At 45.9% G+C, this 23,176-nt stretch overlaps 1 protein-coding gene across 1 annotated transcript in view; it reads right to left on the bottom strand.

Moving 5' to 3' along the window:
• Positions 1-23,176, bottom strand: part of RIC1 (RIC1 homolog, RAB6A GEF complex partner 1) — a 1,165,874-nt gene that overhangs the window by 154,177 nt on the left and 988,521 nt on the right. Inside the window, exon 17 of the mRNA XM_069626020.1 lies at positions 6,424-6,562. Within this exon, the coding sequence (XP_069482121.1) occupies positions 6,424-6,562 (139 nt within the window). The remainder of the gene's footprint in view (positions 1-6,423; positions 6,563-23,176) is intronic.

The following is a 23,176-nucleotide window of genomic DNA, read 5'->3' as shown; positions in this document are numbered from 1 at the left end:
TGCCATTTTATTAAGGACATTATATGAATAAAATACCTCACCTGCCCTACTCTACAGAGGAATTCCCTGCCTAGTGTAAGAGCTAAGGGGATATTCTCTAGCATGGGATAACTGACCTTGACACTAAACAAACATTTTGAAAATATATAGTAAAACAATATAGGAACACAATATAGTAAACAAAATTAACAGTGTCTGAATGGCCTTCTCCGGTCCTAGGTAAGGTCCCTTCGCCAGGATTCAAAGTCAACTCAAAATGTTCAACAAAAGGGAAAAAGGTTTTGAACCAGCTCTCCATAGTATTATACCACCATAGTTCAGCTCAGTACTTTGAATTGTTAGGCAGGTTTTGACAAGACTTCAGGTAGTCAAGGCACTCTTGCTTTGAATAACTTTCTCAAAGGGGCAGCCTCTTTGCCTCTCCTGTCTGTCTGCCCACAAGACTCACTTCTCTGGCTTCCTCAGTCTTTGGCACCACGGGTTGCATCTACTTTCAGAATATTCTTCACAAGCAATTTATAGCCTCTTTAGTTATCAGCCCCAAGTAAATACCCAAAAGCCTCGGTGCCACTCTCTCAGCTTCAGGTAATACTGGAACACTTGTATTTTAGACCACTTGAGCGTTAACTTTACAGTGCAGTTGAATGCCTCCAACTCTGGGAAAGGTTGGTTTCACTATAAAAAGGGGTTGCCTCTTGGCTAAGGTAATGCATGTTATTCTCTTCAATGGTTTAAACCTAGAAATTGAAAGAATGTCACTTCTGAATACAATATAAGATTCAGTCCCTTAGTTGAAAACACAATTTAAAGTAGATTGCAAGGTTTTAAGATGGAGAGAATTGAATTCCCATGAAACAGCAAAGTATAAAGTTCTGCCTTCTTTTGGGGATCACAATTAGGCACACCTGACCTCCTTTTGATGTAGTTTTCAGACATTATACCTTGTAACTCGGCTAGTGTCAAGATTAGGTATTCGGTACAGGTTTAGAGAGTGTTCCCTCTTCTTAATTAGAGACATCCAACCACTCTCTGTTAGAGAGCAACAGCCTTTAAGTAGTTCAACAATGGATTTCAATGACTTTAGCGGTCACACAAATGTTAGGTCTTTCACAGTAAACACAAGTGCTACATTTTCATTGTGAACAGTACTTTGAATATTGTGAACAGTACTTTGAATATAAAACAGCTTCTGCTGGCATGAAAGTCATACGTGACTCAATAAGGAGTTGGAAACAGTTCCGGCAAGGCTCACGCAATGTGTTAGAACACTGTGCTTCACTCACAGGCTTCTTAGACACTTGCTTTGCGGGTTGCACTGCTTTCCCGACTTCCACTACCACTTCTACTGCTTCTGACTCGCTGGGGACCCACACCCTTCTCCTGCAAGCATGTCTCTGTTCCGGCCACTCGAATTGAGAGTTCCTTTTTCTCATGAGACCCTTGGCTTGCCTCTTGCTTCTGGCTTCAGTCTCCTGAACGTTCAAAGCTCTGCATAAGGCTTACATGGGGAAAACAGTCTCCTGCAAGTCTTTGCTGTGCAGCCACTGCACTTCAGATTTTAGGAGAACAGCACTCTCTCAGAACTTGCAGGTGAAATCTGCTGTCTCCACGTTCCGGTGTACCTCTTGTGCTCCCACTTCTTTGTGATTTGCTTGCCTCATGCTTCTTCTCTACTTCTACTACTACTACTACTACAGCCTGCCTTACAGCTCTCGATCCAGTTTCCTCTACTTCTCCTTTCCTTAGGGGGCCTTTTATGCCTCCCAGGTTAAGAAATAATTTTCAGGTGTGGGCTGTTAAGCTCAATTGCCTGACTACTGCAAGAGCCACTAGGCTTAATTGCCCGAACTGCTACATCTGCATGCCTCTTCAGCCCTCTTCCTCATCCCATATTCTGGCATTTGAGTTCTTTTTACGGGTAGATTTAATTTACCTTGAACTCATTAAGAGAAGGCCTGTTAGAATTCATTGTTATAGAGGAAGGTAATTTATTAAAGACATTTCAAGATTCCTGTACAATGTACCTTTGGTAGTAGGCAGGGTGTTTGATTTGGGATACCCAAAATGATCTTTCCTTTGTTAATTCTTGTTCTGTTTTTATAAGACTTGTGTCTGCATTTCTAGTTTTGATATAGGAGTCAGAGACATTACAACGACAATAAGCAGTTAACTCTTTAGGTACATTGGGAAGAATCTTCCTATCGGAGGAACATTTCCGTGCCTTATCCCAAGGAATCTCCTCACCACCCTGGGGCCTGTGTCCCCTACCAAGTGATCCTCCCACAGTATACCACCACCAAGGTTGGGATCAAGAAGCGTCTGCCTTCCCCTGGCCACCAGTGAGGGATCCGTAGGAATCTTCGCACACCCCTGGGACCAAATACTACATACCTTATAGAAGATATAAAGGGCAGTGGGACTACAGGAGAAATCCCGCTGGACACCTAAAAGATATTAAAGCACCAAAAAGGACAAAGCCTAAAAGCAAAAGGTTTTGGGACCCCAAAAAGTGTCCCTAGAACACCCAACATAGGAATTCTGGTTTAATAGTACCCAATCTGTATCCCTTTGTCCGAGAACTCACCTGTATATAAGACCTCTAAATCTCTCAAAAGTGTCCCCTTTCATCATGGAACAAAATCCTGTTTTCATTCCTTAAGGTGTGGTTATATGAGCACTCAAATCTGGTCCTTGTTTTCTCTGGTGTTTCTACCTACATTTGTAATATGAAGAACAAATATTGCCCTTTTCGATAGAAAGCCATACTGCCTAAATCAATTTGATTTATGCTGTTTTTTTTAACTACTTTAACTCCCAATTCAGTTTGTTCCAATCACATCAGTCTATCAAGATTGTAAGCTAGCGCACTAATATCTGCTTTAAATACCATGCTTTTCCAAAGGGCTTTCCACAAGGATTCCCTGGGCAGGACCTTCTGGATATTAAATAAACAGGTATTCCATAATACTGGATTCTACCACATTCTGACAAACCCGGTCTTTACGAATCGGCAAGGGCAACACATCAGGGCTACATTTAGGATTACCTGGGCAAGATCAGATATATCTATTGTGTTTATGTCTGTACTCATTACCAAGTGCTAGTCAATGTATCTAGCTGCCACCAGTCAATCTTAAAATAGATTTTATGCAATTGAGAGTAACGGGTGAAGTATTTTTCCCCCATTTCAAATGTCGCCAAATATCTACCAATTCCATTGCATCCATTTTTTGTTTCCTCCAATCAACAACCTGCTGGTGAACCCTGGAACTGTTGAAAGTAAGTCTAAGAGTAATGCTTGCTGCTCCGTGTTAGGAGCAGACACTGAAGACACTTGGCATCAATTGTATTTTGTTTGTGACTTATGAGGACATCATCCCCAGCCCTGTTTTGTGAGGAGTCAGGGAAATTAGAGGGGAAGGAGGGGGCATCTACTATGCAGCCTACCCTGTACTCTGCACATACAATGTGTTTTTTGTGGGAATACTAGAGATCAACATCTTTCAGCTTGTGCAGAACTTTGGTCCATTGACCAGGTAAGTTTAATGTCTTAACATTTTATGTGAGATTCTTAACCATTAACTCATATTAGTGTTCCCTTGTGCTTGCAAAATTATCTTAATCTCTTGTTTATATCATAACAATGACATTTTGTCAATGACACCCAACATCCACCCCAAATCATCTAATCAACTATAAACAAACATTCAGCCACCCTGCAAAAATTCTGCATCAGTAGATTCAACTAGTGGTTTGCCCATGTTTGGTGTCTGCAGCTTTTGCAACCCAGATCCTTTGGACTATCAACTCCAATCAGCCCAAGACAACACAAACAATGGTCTGGGTTCATGGAGTCCTAGCCCAAAACATCTAAAGAGCCACAAGTTGATGAACCCAGAAGTAACTAAAGCAATGCAACCCAAATGGGGCGGTATAAAATGCCCAAGAAAGAGAAACATGTTTGCTGTGACCACCGGCACACCCTAGGATTAATGAGTTAATCTTGTGGCATAACAAGTCCAGAATGCACACATGTTCATTGCACATTTGCATAAAAGCCCTCCATCTTGCAAGAGCTAGAAGTACACCTGTAACATCAGCAACGTTGCGACAAATGCTTCCTTTTCTCTTATCAGTGGCCTGCATGGACTGGCCAACTCCTCACAAGGGCCTGGCCCTGGTTGCGCTTTCTCACCACCTGCTGGAGCAGCCATTATCCCTTTCTTGCAATCCGTAACCACAGGGGGTCCAGGCAATGTGATATTCAGTTCCTTTTGTTGTGACACTGTGCAGTGCCCCTTTCCAAATAAAAGGCATGACAAAAGGGAATAGCCACAGGAAACCAAAGTTCTCCATCAGAAGGTCAAGCATTGGTCACATGATAGGTCATCTCTCCAATGTCACTGTTCAGTTATCCAGATAAATATTTAGGAGTGGCCTTGAGGGGAGACAGTCAATCACGGGTCCACCCGGTACTCCATCTAGGAGAATCGGATTTGTGTCAAATAATTCATTATAGCAGCACATATCTCTGAAAAATATTGCTTTATGTATTTGATCTTCAGCTCCCTTCATGAAGCCTCAGAGACACAGATGTTCTTCTTGTTGCCTGTTTCCCATGTCCTCACATTTACACATGTAATAGTACAACTGAAGGTCTTGGATTTGAAAATGTAAATCCAAGGCCTTTTCCAGAGATCCGGAGACAACAGATTCTCAGTGTCTACTCACTCACCTAGGTCCAAAACCTTTTTCAGCACCGAGAAGAACAAAGTCAAGTCTTGGTGAAAAGACTAACCTTCAAATCCCTCTGAGAGTTTGGTCATAAAGGCAGTCAGTGTGGTGTTTTGTGTTGATTGTTTTTTTTATTTTTATACACAAATGAGGTTTTGCCATTGGTTCCAATGCCATCATTTATTTATTAGCACTCTCTGCCTATGTATCATGAGCTAATTTTCCCTCCACAACCAATTACATCAGGGTCGAAGACGACCTCTAAACTTTATTTGCTGCTCTTGTTTTTTTAGAAGGCATAAAGTGCAGTTTGCTGCACCCATTGAAGGTTTTGATAAGACGGGGCTTGTATGGTTTTATTGGGAGGCTAGCAGTCTAGAACGTTATTCAAAATAAATGATATTGTGAAGGCTAGGTTCTTTCAATCTACAGCAAAGTACAGCTAACAGTAGCTCCCTGAATGTACGTCAAAGCTTAGTCCTAATAGTTATCACATGTTCTTCTTTCGAGCTCCCCCACCCCGTACCCCGCTCACCCAGCCAGCTGTAGAGGTTGAAGTGTTTAATCTGGTGACCCAAATACCTTTCCTCCCTACGGAAAAACATGTTCTCAGCGCTACCCTACTGACTTTCCATTAGCTGCAGGTCAACAGGCCACCCCTACTTGAGCACAGGTCCATAAGAGGTTCACTGCAGCTCACCGACCAGGTCTTGCTCAAGTGAGTCTGAAACTGTTCCACCCCCATTATATATGGCTCCATATGGTTATCACTGGCTTGGGATTGTCAATCCCAAACTGGTCAGCCAGTGGTCGTCTCGAGGACTCCTAAATAAGTCCCCCGGGGATTTCCCCACACTTGTCTCGAGGCACCAAAGGGTCGACATTCAGCAAAACAATGTCACTGTGTGCAATCACGTTCCCCTTTCTCCAGAGCTGCTCAATCATGCATCCAGTGGCATAGCGCACCCACGGTGGGCTCTTATCCTCCACATTTTCATATCTTCCTGCTTAAAGGGCCACAGGGGGGTTGCTTCAGTTTTATAAATCTCCAGTCCAGTTGGGGAGCCACCAGTGGGTGCAGCTCTTCACCTCAGCCTACAACATTTGTTTGCCATATTGGTCCGATGGCGGTGAACTTCCTGTGTGCTGAAACATTTTTTCCCAGTCTCACCGCAGACCCACTTCAACCAGAAAGAACTGTATGATGTACCAGGCACTGGGGGCCACAATGGGGACACACCATATGACATTCTAGAACCAGGATGTGAGCGTTTCCCAGTTGTCCTGGCAGAGCTAGCACTTAAGCCGCTAGTTCACTGGTTGCACTAACCACTGCCCCAAATTTGAGGTCTTCTCTGTTTTTCATCACTCCCTATTGTACTTGTCGAATCATTTTTATGCTAGATTAAATGAACAGGTAGGACCTCCAAAACGAAAAAGAGAACACACACACACACAAACTAATAAGAAGAAAAAGGTTCTAGTAAAGAGTTCATGTGAACAAGTTTTTAATAAAAGAATTAGAAGTATCATTAAAAAAGTCAAAACAGATGGCAAGACTTGTATAAAGTACTTGATTCAAAATTTGCCATGCATTGTTCAATATTAAAAAGTACAAAAAGAGGTAACCACAAGGTCTCATAAAATGGCATTTTAGCATCTATGGTAAACTATTGCTGAAGAACGCACCTGCTGTGGCATTTTCAAGCTGATACCGGTTTCTGTTCTCACTGACGTTAGTGTAACAGACACTACAAGGGTAGGATGGGGAATGTAGCGTGACATGGATACTTCCTGAACAACTTGAATACAGGCAGTTGGGTTAGGGCTGCAGAAATTAAAAACAGGCATTCAAACATAACAGTTCAATACTTTTTCCAATAGAATATCTACAGCAAAATCACATTAGGCAGCATTAGTTTATGCTAGTCCTCCATTGAAATGACAACACATGAATCAAGTTAAGAAAATTAAATATAAGGAAAATGTTTAGTAAATATTATGTTGACTAATACAACAGTTGCTGCCTGCAGTCTTTTATTGCTGGAACAATACCTATACTTTGCCACCTTAATTAGATCAGCCACACTAGTTTATAGTATGTCAAATGTGGTGGACAGGATAAACAAAATGCTGCCTCTTGGTTAGCCACAGTAATTACACCAGAGTCTATTATGGGTGAAAGGATAAACAGATAGCAGTTTCATTTAAGTGAGACAAGAGGATTGTATGCATAGTCTCAATTAAGGGAACCCAATAGGCTGTAAACACAGTCATCTTACTGTGAGAAGGGCAAAACATATAAATAAAACTAATCCCAAATACACCATGGGTAATAATGTAATCCTGTCCTAGGACACTTCATGTGATTGCAGCAGGAGGCTTCATAAGGGAGCAGGCTTTTCAGTCGCCATAAATTATAAATACTTCTGAACACAAGCCACTATGGCGATTACCATTACACATTTGCACATTGCAAAGTATAGACTGTTAGGATTTTGGGTTCACCATGATTGTGAAAAGATGAGACCCAAGGATCAGATCTGTGACCATGAAGTGACGGATGGCTGGAACATCTGTGCAAAATGAGTGCCAAGTGGTATTTTTTCAGTTTCAACGTGCCATGCCAGTATGTCAGAGCAATATGCAATTCATTAAGGAGAGGCCCTATAAACATTCCCAGTCTAATTCTGGCTATGAAGAGGGATTCAACCATTTCTGTATTCGGACAAAAGATGCCTTCCTATGATCACAGCTGTGCCACAAGGATATTAAAATGGTGCTTCACCCTTTTGGGTTCCATAGGGTGTATAGAAACAGCCCAATGAAGTGCTCCGATTTTGTATTTTGGGCATCTGTATACATGGCTGCACTCGGGAGTCCAGTGGTATCCTGGGTTCCCCACAAACCCCTGTAAATCTTAAGATCACATTGGGAGTCTCTGAAAGCAGGGCACTAAGGTTTAAACCTTATTCAGACTCTTGTTATCTTTAGTGCACATGGTAGTTCAAAGTATACGAAGGACAAAGCCAGCATTGGATCAAGAGTAGAGCTGATCTAAATGCATGTATCGCCATGAATCCAACCTTTCCCACAAGCATCCTCAATGGCACCTATGCAATATGTATTGTTTCTGCTTTATTCACCCACTTCTGTTTTTTACAATAATGTGACTGGTGTGCTTTATGAGATAAAGGCTTGCAGATTAATTTCTGTTTTTTACCATTAGATGACTGCATGTCCCATAATACAATGGAAACATATGTTGGACACACCATGAGCTAAACTTGTAGCGACATTAAGCAAGGCATCACATGCAATATTGTGCACAATCACCAATTTTCAATGCTCCCCACCACTTTGTTAAAAAATGCTGTTCAGCAGAAGTTGTCCTCCAATCGCTCCCCTACCACTTCACACGTGTCTGAGTGATGAGTGCAGAGGCCTACAGTTCCCAACCTCGATAGTTGGATTTAAAGAAGATAAGCAGGCTCACTTACCGGCTAAAGAATTTTTGGGCCATTGCTGCCTTTTTAAGACCAGATCATGCCATGTTGGCTGGACCCTGTGTCCTAGGTTTAGCTCAGTTTTATATTTTCGGCTGCTTGATGTATTTCCTGGACCTTTCTTGTCGTCCTCATTCGCTAGGCCACACTCTCTATGCTGGACCATCTTCTGGGATGTTTTATTGCAGCGTTCCATTTTTACTATCTGGGGCTCCAGATTTGGTGATGGAAGCTGCTCCCGACTCCTGGAAGGATATTTGGACTACCATACCCATTCTCATCTGTGTCTGGGTAGTCCTGGCCTCCCCACGTAGTACTCATCATGGGACCATATTCTGTTGGTTCACTGCCTATGTTCGTCGAGCAACCAGAACCACCTTTGCTGTGTATTCCCGTCCTCCTGAAGTCACTTTTGTAATTCCTTTCTCTGGCTGTTGGCCCCCAGTCCAAAGAAGGGCAATTGTTCTTTTCGGCGTCAGGATCATCGTTGGCCCATCGTTAAACTCCTTGCATTACCAGATCCCTTAAAAGTCTGTAATCACAGGGTTGGTTCACATTATTAAACTGTATTTCCAGAAGCTACCATGAGTACTTACATTTGTGTTCTTGGATGGTGGGTGTAACAATGGATTTTCATAATCAGTTCTGTGGACAGATTGAGAGGCCACCCTACCCTGGTGAACAGGGAAGACTAATATCCAGCCAAACTATCAAGGTAGTGTGACTGAGCATGAAGGCTTAGATGTAGGAGTGGTTAAGTGTTCAATAAAACACACACATCGCGCCCTTAACAACACAAGTTAACCAGAATGTAAAGAAATACAATTATTTAGGCCTGGAAAAAAACTTACCAAGGGACGAACCACAGGTAAGTATCACACTAAACATACACTACTGCTGTATACACATTCACGTTTGTTGTGCACTTGACTTTGAAAGATAAGACTGGCAAAAGAATACCGTAGTGTAGCAAAGCTAAGAAAGAACAAGGTAAAAAAATCACCAACTTAGAGAAGTAATGCGTAAGAAATGAGTTAAAACAAACTGCCTTATAATGATAAGCTTCTACACCTTTAAAGTCCTTCCCTTGCTTTAGAGTCTCAAGTTCCAGTAGAATGCTTTGCAGGAGACTGAGTCTTTAAAGTAGGCTGGAGCAAGAGTTGTCAAAGCCAACAAGCAGATTGTGTTTTAAAGTGGAAAAACAACAGAGGTTAAGTTGTCAGGAGACCCTCTCCCAATCCAAACACCGTAGGGGAAGCATAGGGGAGGATCCTTGTCCACAACTCCACCAAGAGCAGGGCAAAAGCTTTACACCCATCAAACCCTAGGGGAATAGGAACAGGTGCATTTAGACACCCCCTGTACTCCAATTCAACCAGGGACCACTTCAGAGGCTCCCGAAATTGCCAGGCCCCCATATCTTTTGTCATGGTTCTGTTGGAGAAGTGAGTCGCTGGTGCAGAGGTTCCTTTCAGCATTGGAATTAAGAGCCCACTGGTCAGTGGTTCTGCACCCTGTTCTGGAACTGGACAGCTGGATGACACTGGCACGATAAAGAAAGGACCACCACATTGTCAACGACCTATGTGGACCCCGAGGAAACTATGTAGGTAATCAGCGGTGGGTACAGAGAACAAATTGCAAAAGTCGACTCAAGGCAGAAACAAAGAAGCTGTTCCTGCAAGGCACCGCTTCGTCCTGCAAAGATGCAAATGCAGGGGGTGGCCTCTTGGTTTTACAAGTCAAGAGCCTATGGAGTCCCAAGTACAGAATTGAGACAATAACCAATAATGAAAGGTAGCCCTTGAGAAAGCTCGTCAGCCCACAGGATTGTACCAGAACGCTTCCGGAGGCATCCTCAAGCAGGGGTAAAGACTGGTTGTTACCACAAGTCGACAGGTAGAAGTACTGATGAAGGCCTTCTAGAGATCAGCAAATGAGCAGGGCTTTGGGTTCCGGGTCTTCAGCAAGATTCTCCTTTTTGATGGGGTATTAACTCTGACAACAATCTCAAGAATGGATGCAAGAGTCCTCCTTTTATCGAATGTTCGAGCAGAGTTGCCCATAAGTCCACTATTGGTACGGATCCACACCCTTCAAAATGGCACGTGCAGTCTAATCTTGGACAGACTCCAGCCTTCACATTTGCCCAGCAACAGACACTTTGGCCAGGATGTGGAACCGCAGTGCCCCAGGCCGCATATCCGGTCACAAACACATACTGTCACTTTACCCGGGAAAGGGCTTACATTAAATGGCCAATCTGGCCTTGATAGGTCAGTAAGAAGGCCAAAATACAAGATGATCAGAGGACAGGCTGAAATTTCGTTGCACAGCCATTTTAGAGTATATGATACTCAAAAAGCCAATATGTGGTCAAATGCAAAGGTGAACGCAAGAATATTAAAACATAGGGTAGGGAAACATCTGCTGTCACCATCCCGTCTTCGATAACTTATGCAAAAAATAAAATGTTGCAAAAGCAAGTTATAGGGACACAAGTATCTTTACCGCAACTCACTGTAAGGTGATGTGTGCAGTGTTAAACAAGGGATTTCACAATGGAGTATAGAGTGACCCTGAACTAACAGCCATATGAACCTATCAGTGCCCCCAAATCAGATTAGTTTAGCAAGGTAAGTGAAGTGAAAACAGGTTTCACATACCTCCAAAAGTCAGGAAAGGCTCAAAATAATAGCAAAAGGTTGAGGAATGGTGGGAGGCGAGGCAAATCCATAGAGTTCTATGGAGGGAAGGTAGCACAAAGAAAATCTTTCCCAACAGGGGTTTAACTTCAATACTTGCGCTCAGAGGTCCCCGTGGTCTGTGGTAAAAAATGTCAGCAGGCGTGCTTCAACCGTGTTTTGCCATTGACTTACAATTGGGCACTGAATCCTGCTAGGCTTTATCTACTCCTGGGTTGTTGGGTCTCGAATTTGGCTCTGGATCTCTGTGAGTGCATGTTGTTTGGTGTTGCTGGAGAGGGTTGCAGCCTTTTCTGCACATGTGTGATAGAACTGGGACTTACCTGGCTTTCTACAGAACTTTGAACAGTTACACAAAACTCTGCTGAAAGTGTCTTTTATAGGTGGTACTTGGACACTGACTTTTCCCTGGGTTCCCGAAGTTTCAGCTTCAAAGAGTGGAAGTTTTGCATGTGGGCTAATTTTGAATGTATTTTTAAACTTACATTCCACTCCTGTCCTTTCAAAATACTTAGTTTTGTTTTTTATCGGGCCCAGTGCCCCTCCCCCCTCCTCATCCTGTGCAGAGCCTATCCCCAGTCAATGCTCTCACAGGTTAGCAGAAGGGGTTGGATTGGCATCAACGGACCATGGCTACATCCGCAGGGTTCCAGCATGTGCTACGTGTATCTAAAGTAATTATTTTAACCTGATGGCGATAAGTAACTTTAAGTGTATATTTTCTCAGGACACTAGTTTTGGCTGTTTCCTTTAGTTAATTGTGTGGACTAATGAAACCGACCCAACACCACCCCTTCCCTACTGAAGCTAAGCATGACTGCTGTCGCTGCAACTACATTTTGAGAGGGTTGCCTTCCCTTTTGTTTGCATTTGTTTTCCTGCAATTAGGTTAGATGGCGTGTTAATATTTCCCTCATTTTTTGGGGGATTTTCCCCAGTAGCCTCTCTCCCCATACCCACTCCCCTCACCTCCCCTCCGCCCCTTCGCATACATTCCAGACACTGTCACACTTCAAAAATATGTGCACCTTCTCTCGGGTGGGTTCTTCCTCCTAAGGGTTTTAGTAACAGATGCCTCCCACTCTTCCTGGTATAATGTTCTCCAAGGCTTCATTGTATCAGACAGGATTTGGTCACTCTTTCATGCAGGTAGCAGTGGTAGGTAACATCTACAACCTGAGGGATGAAGACTCTGAATGAGTGTCTGCAGACAAAGCTGTAGACATTTGTGTAAGCAAACTCCTGAGTGCCTATTTTCCCAACCTCCTACGTTTCGGTCTGCTGATTGTTTGGCTGCGCAGTCAAAGCGCACACGTGGATTAACTCTTTTCAGCACCACTGGCGGTTGCATACTTATTCTGAAACTCTAGTCTTGCTTGACATTCATATGACTGGTTGGTCGAGCATTGCACACTATAATCCACAATGCTGCAATTTCCAGCTAGGTCTTGTAGTTCTCCACCTAAAATGAATGCAGAGGGTTGAGGATACAGTGTCTCAAGGGAAGGTCAGAGCTTCCTGCTCCTTCCACCATCATACTAAATCCGCAATATAATACAAATATAAATGTTAAGTCATTCTACTAACACAACCAAGCCTAGCAACACTTTTGTATGATTTTCTATTCTTACCGTTAGCATTTTCCGGATAACATCACTTGTACTCGCTGGTGTTAACTTGGGTCTTGTTTTTCCCCTCTTTATAATAACGAATGAGGCAGCAAAACAGCCTACATTTATTTTTCCAAGAAATAAAAGTCCCTCACCGAAGTGACTAGAGTACTCCTAGTCCTTAATTCCCTTTCCTCCATCCTTTTGGGCGTCCCTAGGCATGGGGACGGTACCAGAACCTTCGGCAGTGAAAAAAGAAAACTTCCCCTTTAAATTTAGTAAAGCGCATGGGGGATCGGTCCTGGGAACGCCCAGTAGCCCTGTTCTCCGGTGCCTCACCTCAATCCCCTTTTGACACATTGGTACACCTGGCTATGCAAATATATTAGCTTTTTGTAAATAAGTTATTGCCCCATTTCACATGCGCATAGTCTGTAGGATATAGAACCCCTCAATTTAGGTGCTGTTTAGTTTAGGATGGCAATTTATTACATTCAATCCCCATGAAAAAAAGACAAATTGTGTTTTCATTGGGTTTGTCATGAAATTAAGTTTTTAATGCCAACTCATGAACGTTACATTGTCTAAGTGCCCTTGTGCCAACGCGTTTCAACCTTTCCTTGGTCTTTATCAAGGCTGGGCTGGGCTGGCTGCTCCTAATACTGTGTTTGGAGTAGCAAAGGAAGCTCTTATTTTAGAGCTGGACAATTAACCTCTCGTCAAAAACATTACACCAGAACAACATGTACTTGCTTGAGCTCGTAGAGCATGTGATCACATTTTATTATAGGTATAAATGTTTCATGCAACCTGAGAATAAGTCTAGTTGAGTGAAGGTTCACTCCCAGTTAGAGGGGCCTGGCCCCGTTGGCGTCCGTGAGAAATACTCATGACCATGTGCCTATCATGAATTGGCATTAAAAACTTAATTCTATGACAAACCCAATGAACACACAAGTCGTCTTTTTCTCATGAGGATTTAATGTAATAAATTGCCATTCTCAACTACTACACAGCAAACAGAACCTAAATTGAGGGATCTATAGCCTTCAGACTATGCACATGTGAAATGGGGCAATAACTTGCATACAATTTTTGTCTGTGGGCCAGCCCTCATGCACCCAACATAGCAGTCTATCAAACAATCCACATATACTCGAGCGCAGCAAATCGGAGTTTAACCTCACACTTTCCAATACATTTGCTTTTGGCTTACTAGCGAGGGAAGGAGGATGAGACGTATGTAGGAAAGGGGACTAAAGACCGAGTACTCTACTCACTATGGAGAGTAACTTATTAATCATACACCCTGCACCATTTCCTCCATCGTTGTGGGTGATTCTACCAAAACAAGAGAACTGGGCGTAGCTAACCAAGTAGCAGTCAAATTAGCTGGAGGCAAAGAGGTTCCTCAGAATCGTCCGCCAAACACTGCATCCTTACTGGAACTTGTGTCCAGAGTAGTGTTTGCAGAATGCAAGAATGGATTGCATGGCCTACGTACACGCCTTACTGATTACCTCCCAGGAGGCGTGTTAAGGAGATTTATCGATTTTATGCTTCATCCCCTCTCCTAGTGAGACCCCCAGAACTTTTTGCTGGACTTCTGAACCTTTTTCTTGTTACCTTGAATGAGTGGAGCCTTTTTCCACTCATTCATTCTTATGTGCTCAGACTTTTGGAATTCCCTTCTATGTGTTTTACCTTTACTATGGAGTCTACTTTTCCACATTTCTCTTAAGGCATCTGCGTTTTACTTTTGCAGTACACCGCTTCTTATGGGCAGTGTTGCTGGGAACCCTTTGAGTTCTCCTTTGAGATTCTATTCTTTATCCTTACTGGCTACAGTACTTAAGGATAGAGCAACACTTTGTATCCCCCCAAAATCTTTATACTATGAGAGATTGGCACACGCCACCATATGTGGAGTGCCAAGGGGACACCTAGTATCCCCCTCTCTGCTCCTGTGATTTTTTCATAGATCACCCTCTAGTTATGGCTGGTGGCAGTGGACGAGTTCTACCAAGTATTGTGCTATTTTTTTTCTACCGCAGACTGTATTCACAGTCTCGGTTGTGCACAATAGGGCCACCTATGTTCTAACATGGTGGCTCCTTTCTTTTTTCACCATTTCTAGTGTGGATGTTTTGTTCGCCCTTCTTCTACCGTCATGGGAGGGGAGGTCTATGTGCGAGTTTTGCTTTTGGCAGAAAACCTTGCGTGTTCCCACCTAGGCTCCAGTGTGTCTGGGCAGGCAGGAAGTTGGGGAGGATTTATTCATTCCTCTGCCCTTTGTCCGCCTGAGTGCCTGAATGGATCCAGTGCCCACTGGGGGTCTGGCTGTCCCCGTTGGACAGAAACTGAAGTAAGCAAAGCTGAAGACGACCAGAGACGCCTGCAGACCTTTTGCATCACTGAGAAGCAACCACTGCGGTCCTGACCCGGTTTTCTATGCGACAGAGGGGCTCCGAAGAGGACAACTCCTTCCCTTTGGCTGGTGCGACCAACCAGCCCTGAGACAAACTGCAATCTGAGCCATCTCCCAAGGTGCTGTGCCTTTCCAGAGTTGGACAGCGAAAACCAGGAGACATCCAACCCATTTGTAGTGCAATGACTTGCCAAGGCCGAATCTGTCCCAAGTCTTTGCTGTGCTCCAGGTGAACCTCCAGCGACACGATCCGACTCATTCAAGTCCCCTCACCAGAGTGCAGGACTCCAGGAATCGAAGATTGACCGGGCAAATCGGGTCTTTTGTTGGTGCTACAGAAAAAGCACCAAAACCACAGACTGACCAGAGAAGACTAAGAAATCTGTTCCAGATGTCCTCTCTGAGACTGCTGCCGGCACCTTCCGTTCAGAGACCTGCCAAGACCAAGGAATCTGAAGACCGGGTCCTTTGCTGCTCTACAGAGGAGAACCCAGCCATGAACATTTCTTCTAACCTAATGTACTGTGGGGTGAAAAGGTATTGCTTACCATCAACCAAGAAGTTACTCCAAAGCATTGGAGTGCACAAAAAGGTGTCCAGGTTACCTCTGACCCAAGCTGTCGGTTTGTGCCCCTTTTTCGAGCCCTTTCACAGGGTCTCCAATGGTGTGGTAACTCTGCTAGTATCTTGTCCTAGAGACTGAAAGTATCCTCCGGAACGCTTGCTGTTCGGCTGCTTCGAAAGGCTGAGCTCTCTCCAAACAGACTTTTACATAGCACTATGTATCAGACTTCAAAAGCTTGCAGTTGCTTAGAAAACGCCTCTAGAACGTTAGTTCTGTTACTGTATGACTAAGCAACCTTTTTCCTTCCTAAAAGACTTTATATCTTATGTGGTTTTGCTATCTAAATACAATTACTGTCTGTGTGCGAGTGCGCAGTCATACTGATACGGTCATCAGTGTCAAACTAACAATTGTACCCGCGAGCAACTACCAACTAAGCAGTGGCCTTTGAAAAGTATTTATTAGTAATCCTGTGTGTGTTGGTTAAGTGACCCATGTATTTAAGACATTCCTTGAGTAAATATGATAAATATGTATTTTAATATAGGTGTATTGGTTTAAGTGTTTCTTTGGACTACTGTACTAACTGGGTTCAATGTACTTACCTACAGCTCACATCTTTCTCCTATGTTAAGCCTGACTGCTCTGCCACTCTACCAAGGTTCCTTGAGTAGTACAAGCTTATACTAAGAGTTGGGGACCTCTATGCCATAGGGATAGTATGATGAAGTCTTACCTCAAGTGGACTTCAGGAAAACTCCCCTAACAGCATGCCTCTGAAAAGCTTCTGCGATCGCCTTGGCCCTTACAGCGTGCGCAAGGATCCCTGGAGGCACCTTTTCTTTGGTCACATATGTCTCAAATGGCCAAGACCATCCAACGGGCGATGGAGGCCTCGGATGCGCGTGTGCCCGGGGAAGACCACCCAAACGTGACGAAAAGCGAGTCTGATTTCCTGAAAGGCTTTGTCAGAGAGATCAAATTGGAGTACCCTCCACACATCCAAGGAATGGAGAGCTCTTTCTGCGTCAGACTGAGGATCGGGAAGAATACCAGCAAGCATATTTCCTGATTAGATGAAATGGTGAAACCACCTTTGGCAGGAATTTGGGATGGGTGCGAAGAAGTACTTTACTGCTGTTAAAGACTGAATAGTTTCCGCGATGACAGCGCATGCAGCTCACTAATCCTACGTGCTGAGGTGAGCGCTACCAGCAGAACCGACTTGATGTCGACTGAAGCCATTGGCTCAAAAGCCATGCGCTGCAAGGCCGCAAGCACCACATTTTGGTCCCAGAGGTGGTGGGGCCGGTGCACCAGCAGAAAAAATCTTGTTAAGTCCTTGAGGTGTGCTTTGACCACTGGGTTAGCTGCCGAGAAAGTCTCCTGTGAATTTTTGTAGGCTCCAATGGATGCCAGATAAGTGCGGCAAGTATCAACTTTGACCCCGGAGTGGGCTAGATGTGCAGAGAAAGATAAATCGTCATCATCAAGGGGGCTCATGAGCGTATCCACGCCCTGCTCCTGCGCCTAATGGCAGAATCTGGTCCATTTACTTTGTATAGTGAGCGAGTGGAAGCTTTCCTGGCCTCCTGGATAATGTCCCAATTGCTAGCTGAGAAGTGAGCCAGGCAAAGCTTTAGCTGATCAGGAGCCATGCATAAAGCGCAAGTTTGCCTGGGTCTGGGTGCTCCACTGCCCCGTGCTGCTGAGTGAGGAAGCCCCCGCTGAGGGCTGGCAAATGAAATCGGGCCTTGCGATCTGAGCTGTAGGAGGTCAGAGAACCACATCCTCAATGGCCAGTGAGGGGCAATTTGAATTAGGGCACAGCTCACCGAGTTCCGAAACTTGGGGAGGGAGGAAAAATACAGCAGTTCTGGCTGTTCTAGCACAGCTGGAATGTGTCCCTCGAGGAGCCTTGACGCCTGGCCTGCCCATGATGCAAAGGGGCATTTGGAGTTCTGCGGGGACACAAACAGGTCAAGATCCGGAAAGCCCCACCTTGGAAAGAGGCAACAAGGAGTGGATGTGCAATTCCCACTTGTACGCTTTGTAGCCCAGCTGGCTTAACCTGTCCGTCTTTGCATTGCTATCCCCCAGGAGATGAAATGCTCTGATCCAAATCCCTTATGACAGGGCTCATTCCCAGATAGAAATCGCCACCCTGCTTGTTCATCGTAGTTGCATTGTCAGTTCTGACCATGACCGTTTTACCGCGGACTAACGGCAGAAAGACTGAGTGCCAGGCCCATTGCCCTGAGCTACAGAAGGTTGATGTGCAGCAAGGTCTCCTCCCCTGACCATGACCCGTGAATGAAGTAGTCGCCCAGAGTTGCCCTGCACAGAGGAATCTGTCATTCCCACAAGATGGGACTCTGCCTACGTAAACTGAGCCCCCATGGCCACATTGCAGTCGAGGAGCTACCAGTGGAGGTCCGGGTGAAGAGTGTGCAGAATGAGCGGCCTTTCTGACAGAACATGTTTCCTGGTCCCACGAGGATCACAAACTAAGTTGAAGAAGCCTCATTTTGGCGTGAGGTACTGTCAGGACATGCAAGGCCATGAGTTGCAGCAAGTGCTGAAACCACCGCACTGAAGTTGAAGCAGTGGCCTGGAAATGGTAAACCTCCTTCTGTAGAGATTTCAATCTGTCGGGCCGTGGGAAAGACTTTCTCAACCTCTGTGTCCCACTTGACCCCCAGAAACAAGATCCTGCGAGGGGCACAGCTCCGAATTCTTTTGATTGGGGAAAGCACCAGGTAGGACGACATTCAAGCCTGCCAGAGATTAGCAGAGCGCTTCTTCAGGAGTACTGGCCCTCACCAGCCAGTCGTTCACATAAGGGTATAGGTTGTGGCCCTCCAACGGAAGGCCCGCCACTGCGTTAATCAGTTTGGTTAACACACCTGGTGATGCACTGAGACCAAATGGGAGAACTTTGAATTGGAAATGGTGTGACATAATTGAGAACCGCAGGAACTTTCAGTGCGGTTGGAAGATGGAGACGTGCAAGTATGCATCTTTTTAGGTACAAGGAACACATCCAGTCTTCTGAGCACAGAGACTCCGCTATGTGAGCCAGTGTTCTCATCTTGAAATGTTCGAGAGGAAGCGACAGGTTGAGAAGACAGATCCAGGACTACCCTCAGGCACTGTGGTTGTTCTTGGGCACTTCAAAAATCCTGGAATAATGGCCAGAGCCCCTGTCTGGAAGAGACACTCGCTCCACCACCTGCATGTTCCAGAGATGTAAGATATCCCCTAATAGGGCAGGAGACCCTATCTGCATCAACAGTGGGGGAGAAGGAAAAGGAAGACTGAACCCTGTCGACACCACCAACAGAACCCAAATGCCTCCAATTGCCCATGAGCAGAGCCAGCCAGCCAGCCTCCCACAGAACTGTGGTCCCTGACCTGAACTTCATTGTTTTTTACTGTCAGTGGCAGGCGTGGATGAGGGGGTAGCGAATGAAACCCTGTGTGGTCTGCTGCGGCTTTCTTCTGTGCTCGCTCTGCGACTTGTCTGGTTGGTGAGCCCTCCGATCGCAAAACTCCTTGAAACCATCAAATGAGCGTGGTTTAGCATTCGACCTACCATGACCTCGGAGGAAAGGCTTGGGTCCTGGCTTTTGAATAATTGCCAAAGACTATCGTCGGTGTGGATGTTTTCTTTTTCATTAACCAGTCATTGGGGACGAGTGGAAGAAATCTGAACCCTCAAAAGGGAGGTCAAGGATTCTGACCTGCACATCGACAGATAGTTGTATGAATCCAGGTGGTTCTTCTCATTTCTACACCAAGTTGTAGACCTCTGTTGGCCATATCGATATGGGAGGACTCCAGGAGATCCTGCGCAATTGGGCGCGCCTCCACCAAATCGACTTTAAAGGCAGCCTGACCTTCAAGTAGCAAGCTTGGGAGGAGATTCCCTGTTTCCCTCCACTACTTTTGATACGCTGTGGCGAGAATGGCATTAGACTGCTGCAGGTGAAGACCCGCTCGAGGTAGGTCCTTTTCCCAAAGGACTCAAGAACCTTATACTTCAACAACAAGCAATTGGAAGCATTACCAGCCGCAAACAAACCTGAGGGTTTAGAGTACATGGAAGCAGCAGCCACAATGGAGGAGTGCGGCTGCTTGTGAGATGACAGCAGCACCTGTTCTTTTTCCAGGTGCCGAAAGCAAGAGTAAGGAAGTCCTTTTGCAAAGGGATGCCAGAGTGGCATGTTGATCAAAGGGCCAGGACCTCCGTTAGGACCCCTGGTTGCTGTTGCGCCTGTTCTGGCTGCAAAACACCCCCAGAAATTCAGGTAGGCCCTGAAGACTATCATGAAAAACCGAGACCGATGCCTCATCCTCCTGTGCATTGTCGTCCCCATCGTCGTCCAGCGAAGTGGGAGGACAGTCCGGGGTCTGCTGCTGAAGTGCCACCAGAGGGCTCACCCCCCCCCCCCCATCCTCCGCGGTCCGCACACTGCAGAGGCTGAGCTGGCACTGTGGAAACCTGCGGCAAGGGCAGAGTTGGGGGGGGTGGGGGAGGAGGTGTACTACAAGCAGGCACTGGAAGCAGTGGCAGAGCCGCCAAACAACTGAGGTGACCTGAATCCCTAGGGAGGGCAGTTTGAGAGGTAGCATCTAGGGGAGCACATCTTTAATGAGCTTCTTTAGTAACCCCGCCATCTGCTGCGACAGCCTAAGTAGGAAGCTCTTAAAGAACCTATCCTTGCATGCCGAGGGGTTGGAGCACAAAGAAGAGTAGGGCACCCAGGCTTCTGATGCCCTGGGCCTTCTGTTCAGTACGGCACACCTAGGGACCTGCGATGGGTACCCCCAAAGGGCTGGCTGGTATACACGTACCCTTGTGGAGACCAGTTGCCTGGAGACTGTGGGCCGAAGCTGAACCCTGAAGTATGCGGGCTGGATCCACACTGAGCTGTCCACTCCAAAGGCGATGGAGCCGCCCGAGGCTTAATGTCCATGTCTAAAATAGCAGCCGAACGTGCAGGCTCTGCCGCATTTTTGTCCATTTTGTGTGTTGGAGAGTAAGATGTGAAGGCCGGGGGTGCTGTGTGGGGTCTGACATCACAGAGGCCTGTTTACAACCCGACCCAGAAGCATTTGCGCTGACCTAGGAGAGGGCTCTGGTAGGCCGTAGGCCCTCAGTCAGTTGACTGGCAGTCGATTTGTCCCTCACTGAACCAACCTCTGAGGAATCTCCGGGAGGCCCTTTGCACTCAACTGTAGCACTGGTAATCGTGGCGCGGGACTGCGCCTCAAGCTTGTGCCTGGAACTAGAGCCCCTCGTACCCTGGTGCGTAAACAAAGCAAGAATGCACCATTGGTGGCAGGCCCGGGAGAGCCCCTGTGTCCCTCGGAATGGGGCTGGAAGACTTGACAGCTTCGGGCCTACCACCATTCCCAGGGTCTAGGTGACTCCTCCCAGCCGCCGAACCCAGGAAGGAGTGTCCAGGCTGGGGTGCCTTGGAGAACAAGTGACTTACCTTCTCGTGGCGGGATGCACTCGACGCAAAGTCCTTCAGATGGTTTGGAGGTGAAGTATTGAAGATCTCCCTCCAGCAAGACAGACTATTCAAGGATCGTTGTGCAAGCGAGCCGACCGTGGCGCAAGGGAACCGCGCACATGTCCCAATGGTGACCTGGCCCCAGGCACTGTAGGCAGAGTGCATGGGGGTCTGATGCCGGAAAGGAATGATCACACGATGCACACCTCATGAAGCCTCCTGCGACCGACATGGGCTGGGGGAGGCAAGGCGCTGAAGGGATTTGAATTAATCACAAAAGAAAAACCAGGGAAGCATGCGTGGCACTGAAAAATAATGCCAGCTCAAGCTGCCAGGTCCGTTCCCGTCCATGCGGAAAGGACGGATGTGAAGTGCCGCAGTGCAGAGCTACTGGGAGGTCCCACGCCCAGGGCTGTGCCCCACAAGCTATACTAAATTTAAAGGGTAAGCTCTTTTTTTGCTGCCAAAGGTTCTATAACAGTCCCCATGCCTGGGGATGCCCACGAGGATGAAGTAAAGAGGACGGGACGTATGAGTATGAAGCATTGAAAAAAGCAGCCAGATACACCTCATCGCCGTCACAAAAATCAGAGGCAAAAAAGGATTAAATACAATTATGGAATAAACACGCACATGATGCAAACTATATAGAAGGTGACTAACAGTTCACACTGCAAAAGTGGGGTTAGAACATTGACAAAGGTACAGGAAAGTAAATGCATTTTATTTGTAACACTCAATGGCAAAATATAAGCCAATTGCTTTGCGCTAGTAGCGTGTGGCTCATTTCCTGTCTGACTGAAGAATTTCTACATTTTCTTACAGCCTCAGATGCCTAGACAAGCGTTAGGAAAGACTTCTCTTTAGGCAATCTTGCCCTCCATATTCTATGGACCCCCAAACTTTAACCTGTCCTGACTTTTTACAGGGACAATCGGTACTGAGAAACTATTTCCCTTTTGTCTTTTTGCCTGTTTGGGCAAACTTTTAACAGTGTACTGTGAGGAATCACAAGATGTTTGTCACTTCTCACCAAGGAGGAGCCCTTTTCCAGGAAGCTAGGGAGGTGAAGCCGCTATCCAATAGTCCCCCTGGGGTTGGTTTAATGCGGTAGGACCTCAGGGTTGGGGCGGGGGGGCGGGCAAGGACTCCCTCTCTGAGGACAAGGATGATCACATGGGGTAGAGCCCATTGAGTATTGTCACTCCCCAACAATCCCTAGCCCTCCCCACTGTTCAGAACCATTTTATTGAAAGTAAACCTATATTGTAAGACAGGGGATAAAGCCGAAAGTACTAGGACGAAGAAGCACACAGGAGACATTAAAGGAATGGTTCGGTCAAACATTTTTATTGCCCCTACGGGTTGGCCATGTGTTTTTGAGCCTAAGTCGCGCGATTTTAGAGAAATTTCCTATGGACCTTACCCGAGTTTTCGTCCATTAAACGCACGCGAAAACAGGCACCAGGGAGCTGCCATTTTGTGATAATCCTATCATTTCCCCCATCGCCCTGGCTGACCTGCTTTTGCGGCACTAAATCATATCCCCTGAGCCTGTCATCAGCAGACGTGTAACGCCCATTTCACAACACCAAAGCACGTCTCGTGTCAACATTTGCTGCGCTTCAGCTAATGACGTGTCGCCATGGAAATGGCAGGACGCCTCTTTCCTCAATAAGTATAAACAGACCGTTTCACAACACACAGCAGCAGATTTTCGATCCCATTCCTCTCTCTGTGTTACTTTGAGTATTCTGTGACTCGTTTCTGTGCTCTGGTCAGCTACCTTCGTTGCTTGTAGCCCGTGTGGACAGATACCAGTACAACCGCTATCAATTATTTTAGTTTGTGCAACACACAATGGATACAATAATGCCCTACATGTACGAGCCCGAGTAGGAACTACTGGAAAGGGAAACACGCGAAAACAATGGGGCTTCGGACAGCAGTTGGCAGGACGAATCAACGAATGAAGACACTGGACCTAGTCGCATGGACAGTGTTTCCACCTGGTGCACATGCAATTGGTGCGAGCTAATGCCAACCGAGGACGAGAACTGCTGCTGCTGTGGAAACTCGGAATGCGTGGCCTACATTTCTGAAGGC

This window comes from Ambystoma mexicanum, chromosome 6p, assembly GCF_040938575.1.
Source record: "Ambystoma mexicanum isolate Mex_15411 chromosome 6p, UKY_AmexF1_1, whole genome shotgun sequence".
NCBI classification, from domain to species: domain Eukaryota; kingdom Metazoa; phylum Chordata; class Amphibia; order Caudata; family Ambystomatidae; genus Ambystoma; species Ambystoma mexicanum.
Note: the sequence above shows the minus strand (reverse complement) of the source record. Positions and strands in the feature narration are given on the sequence as shown.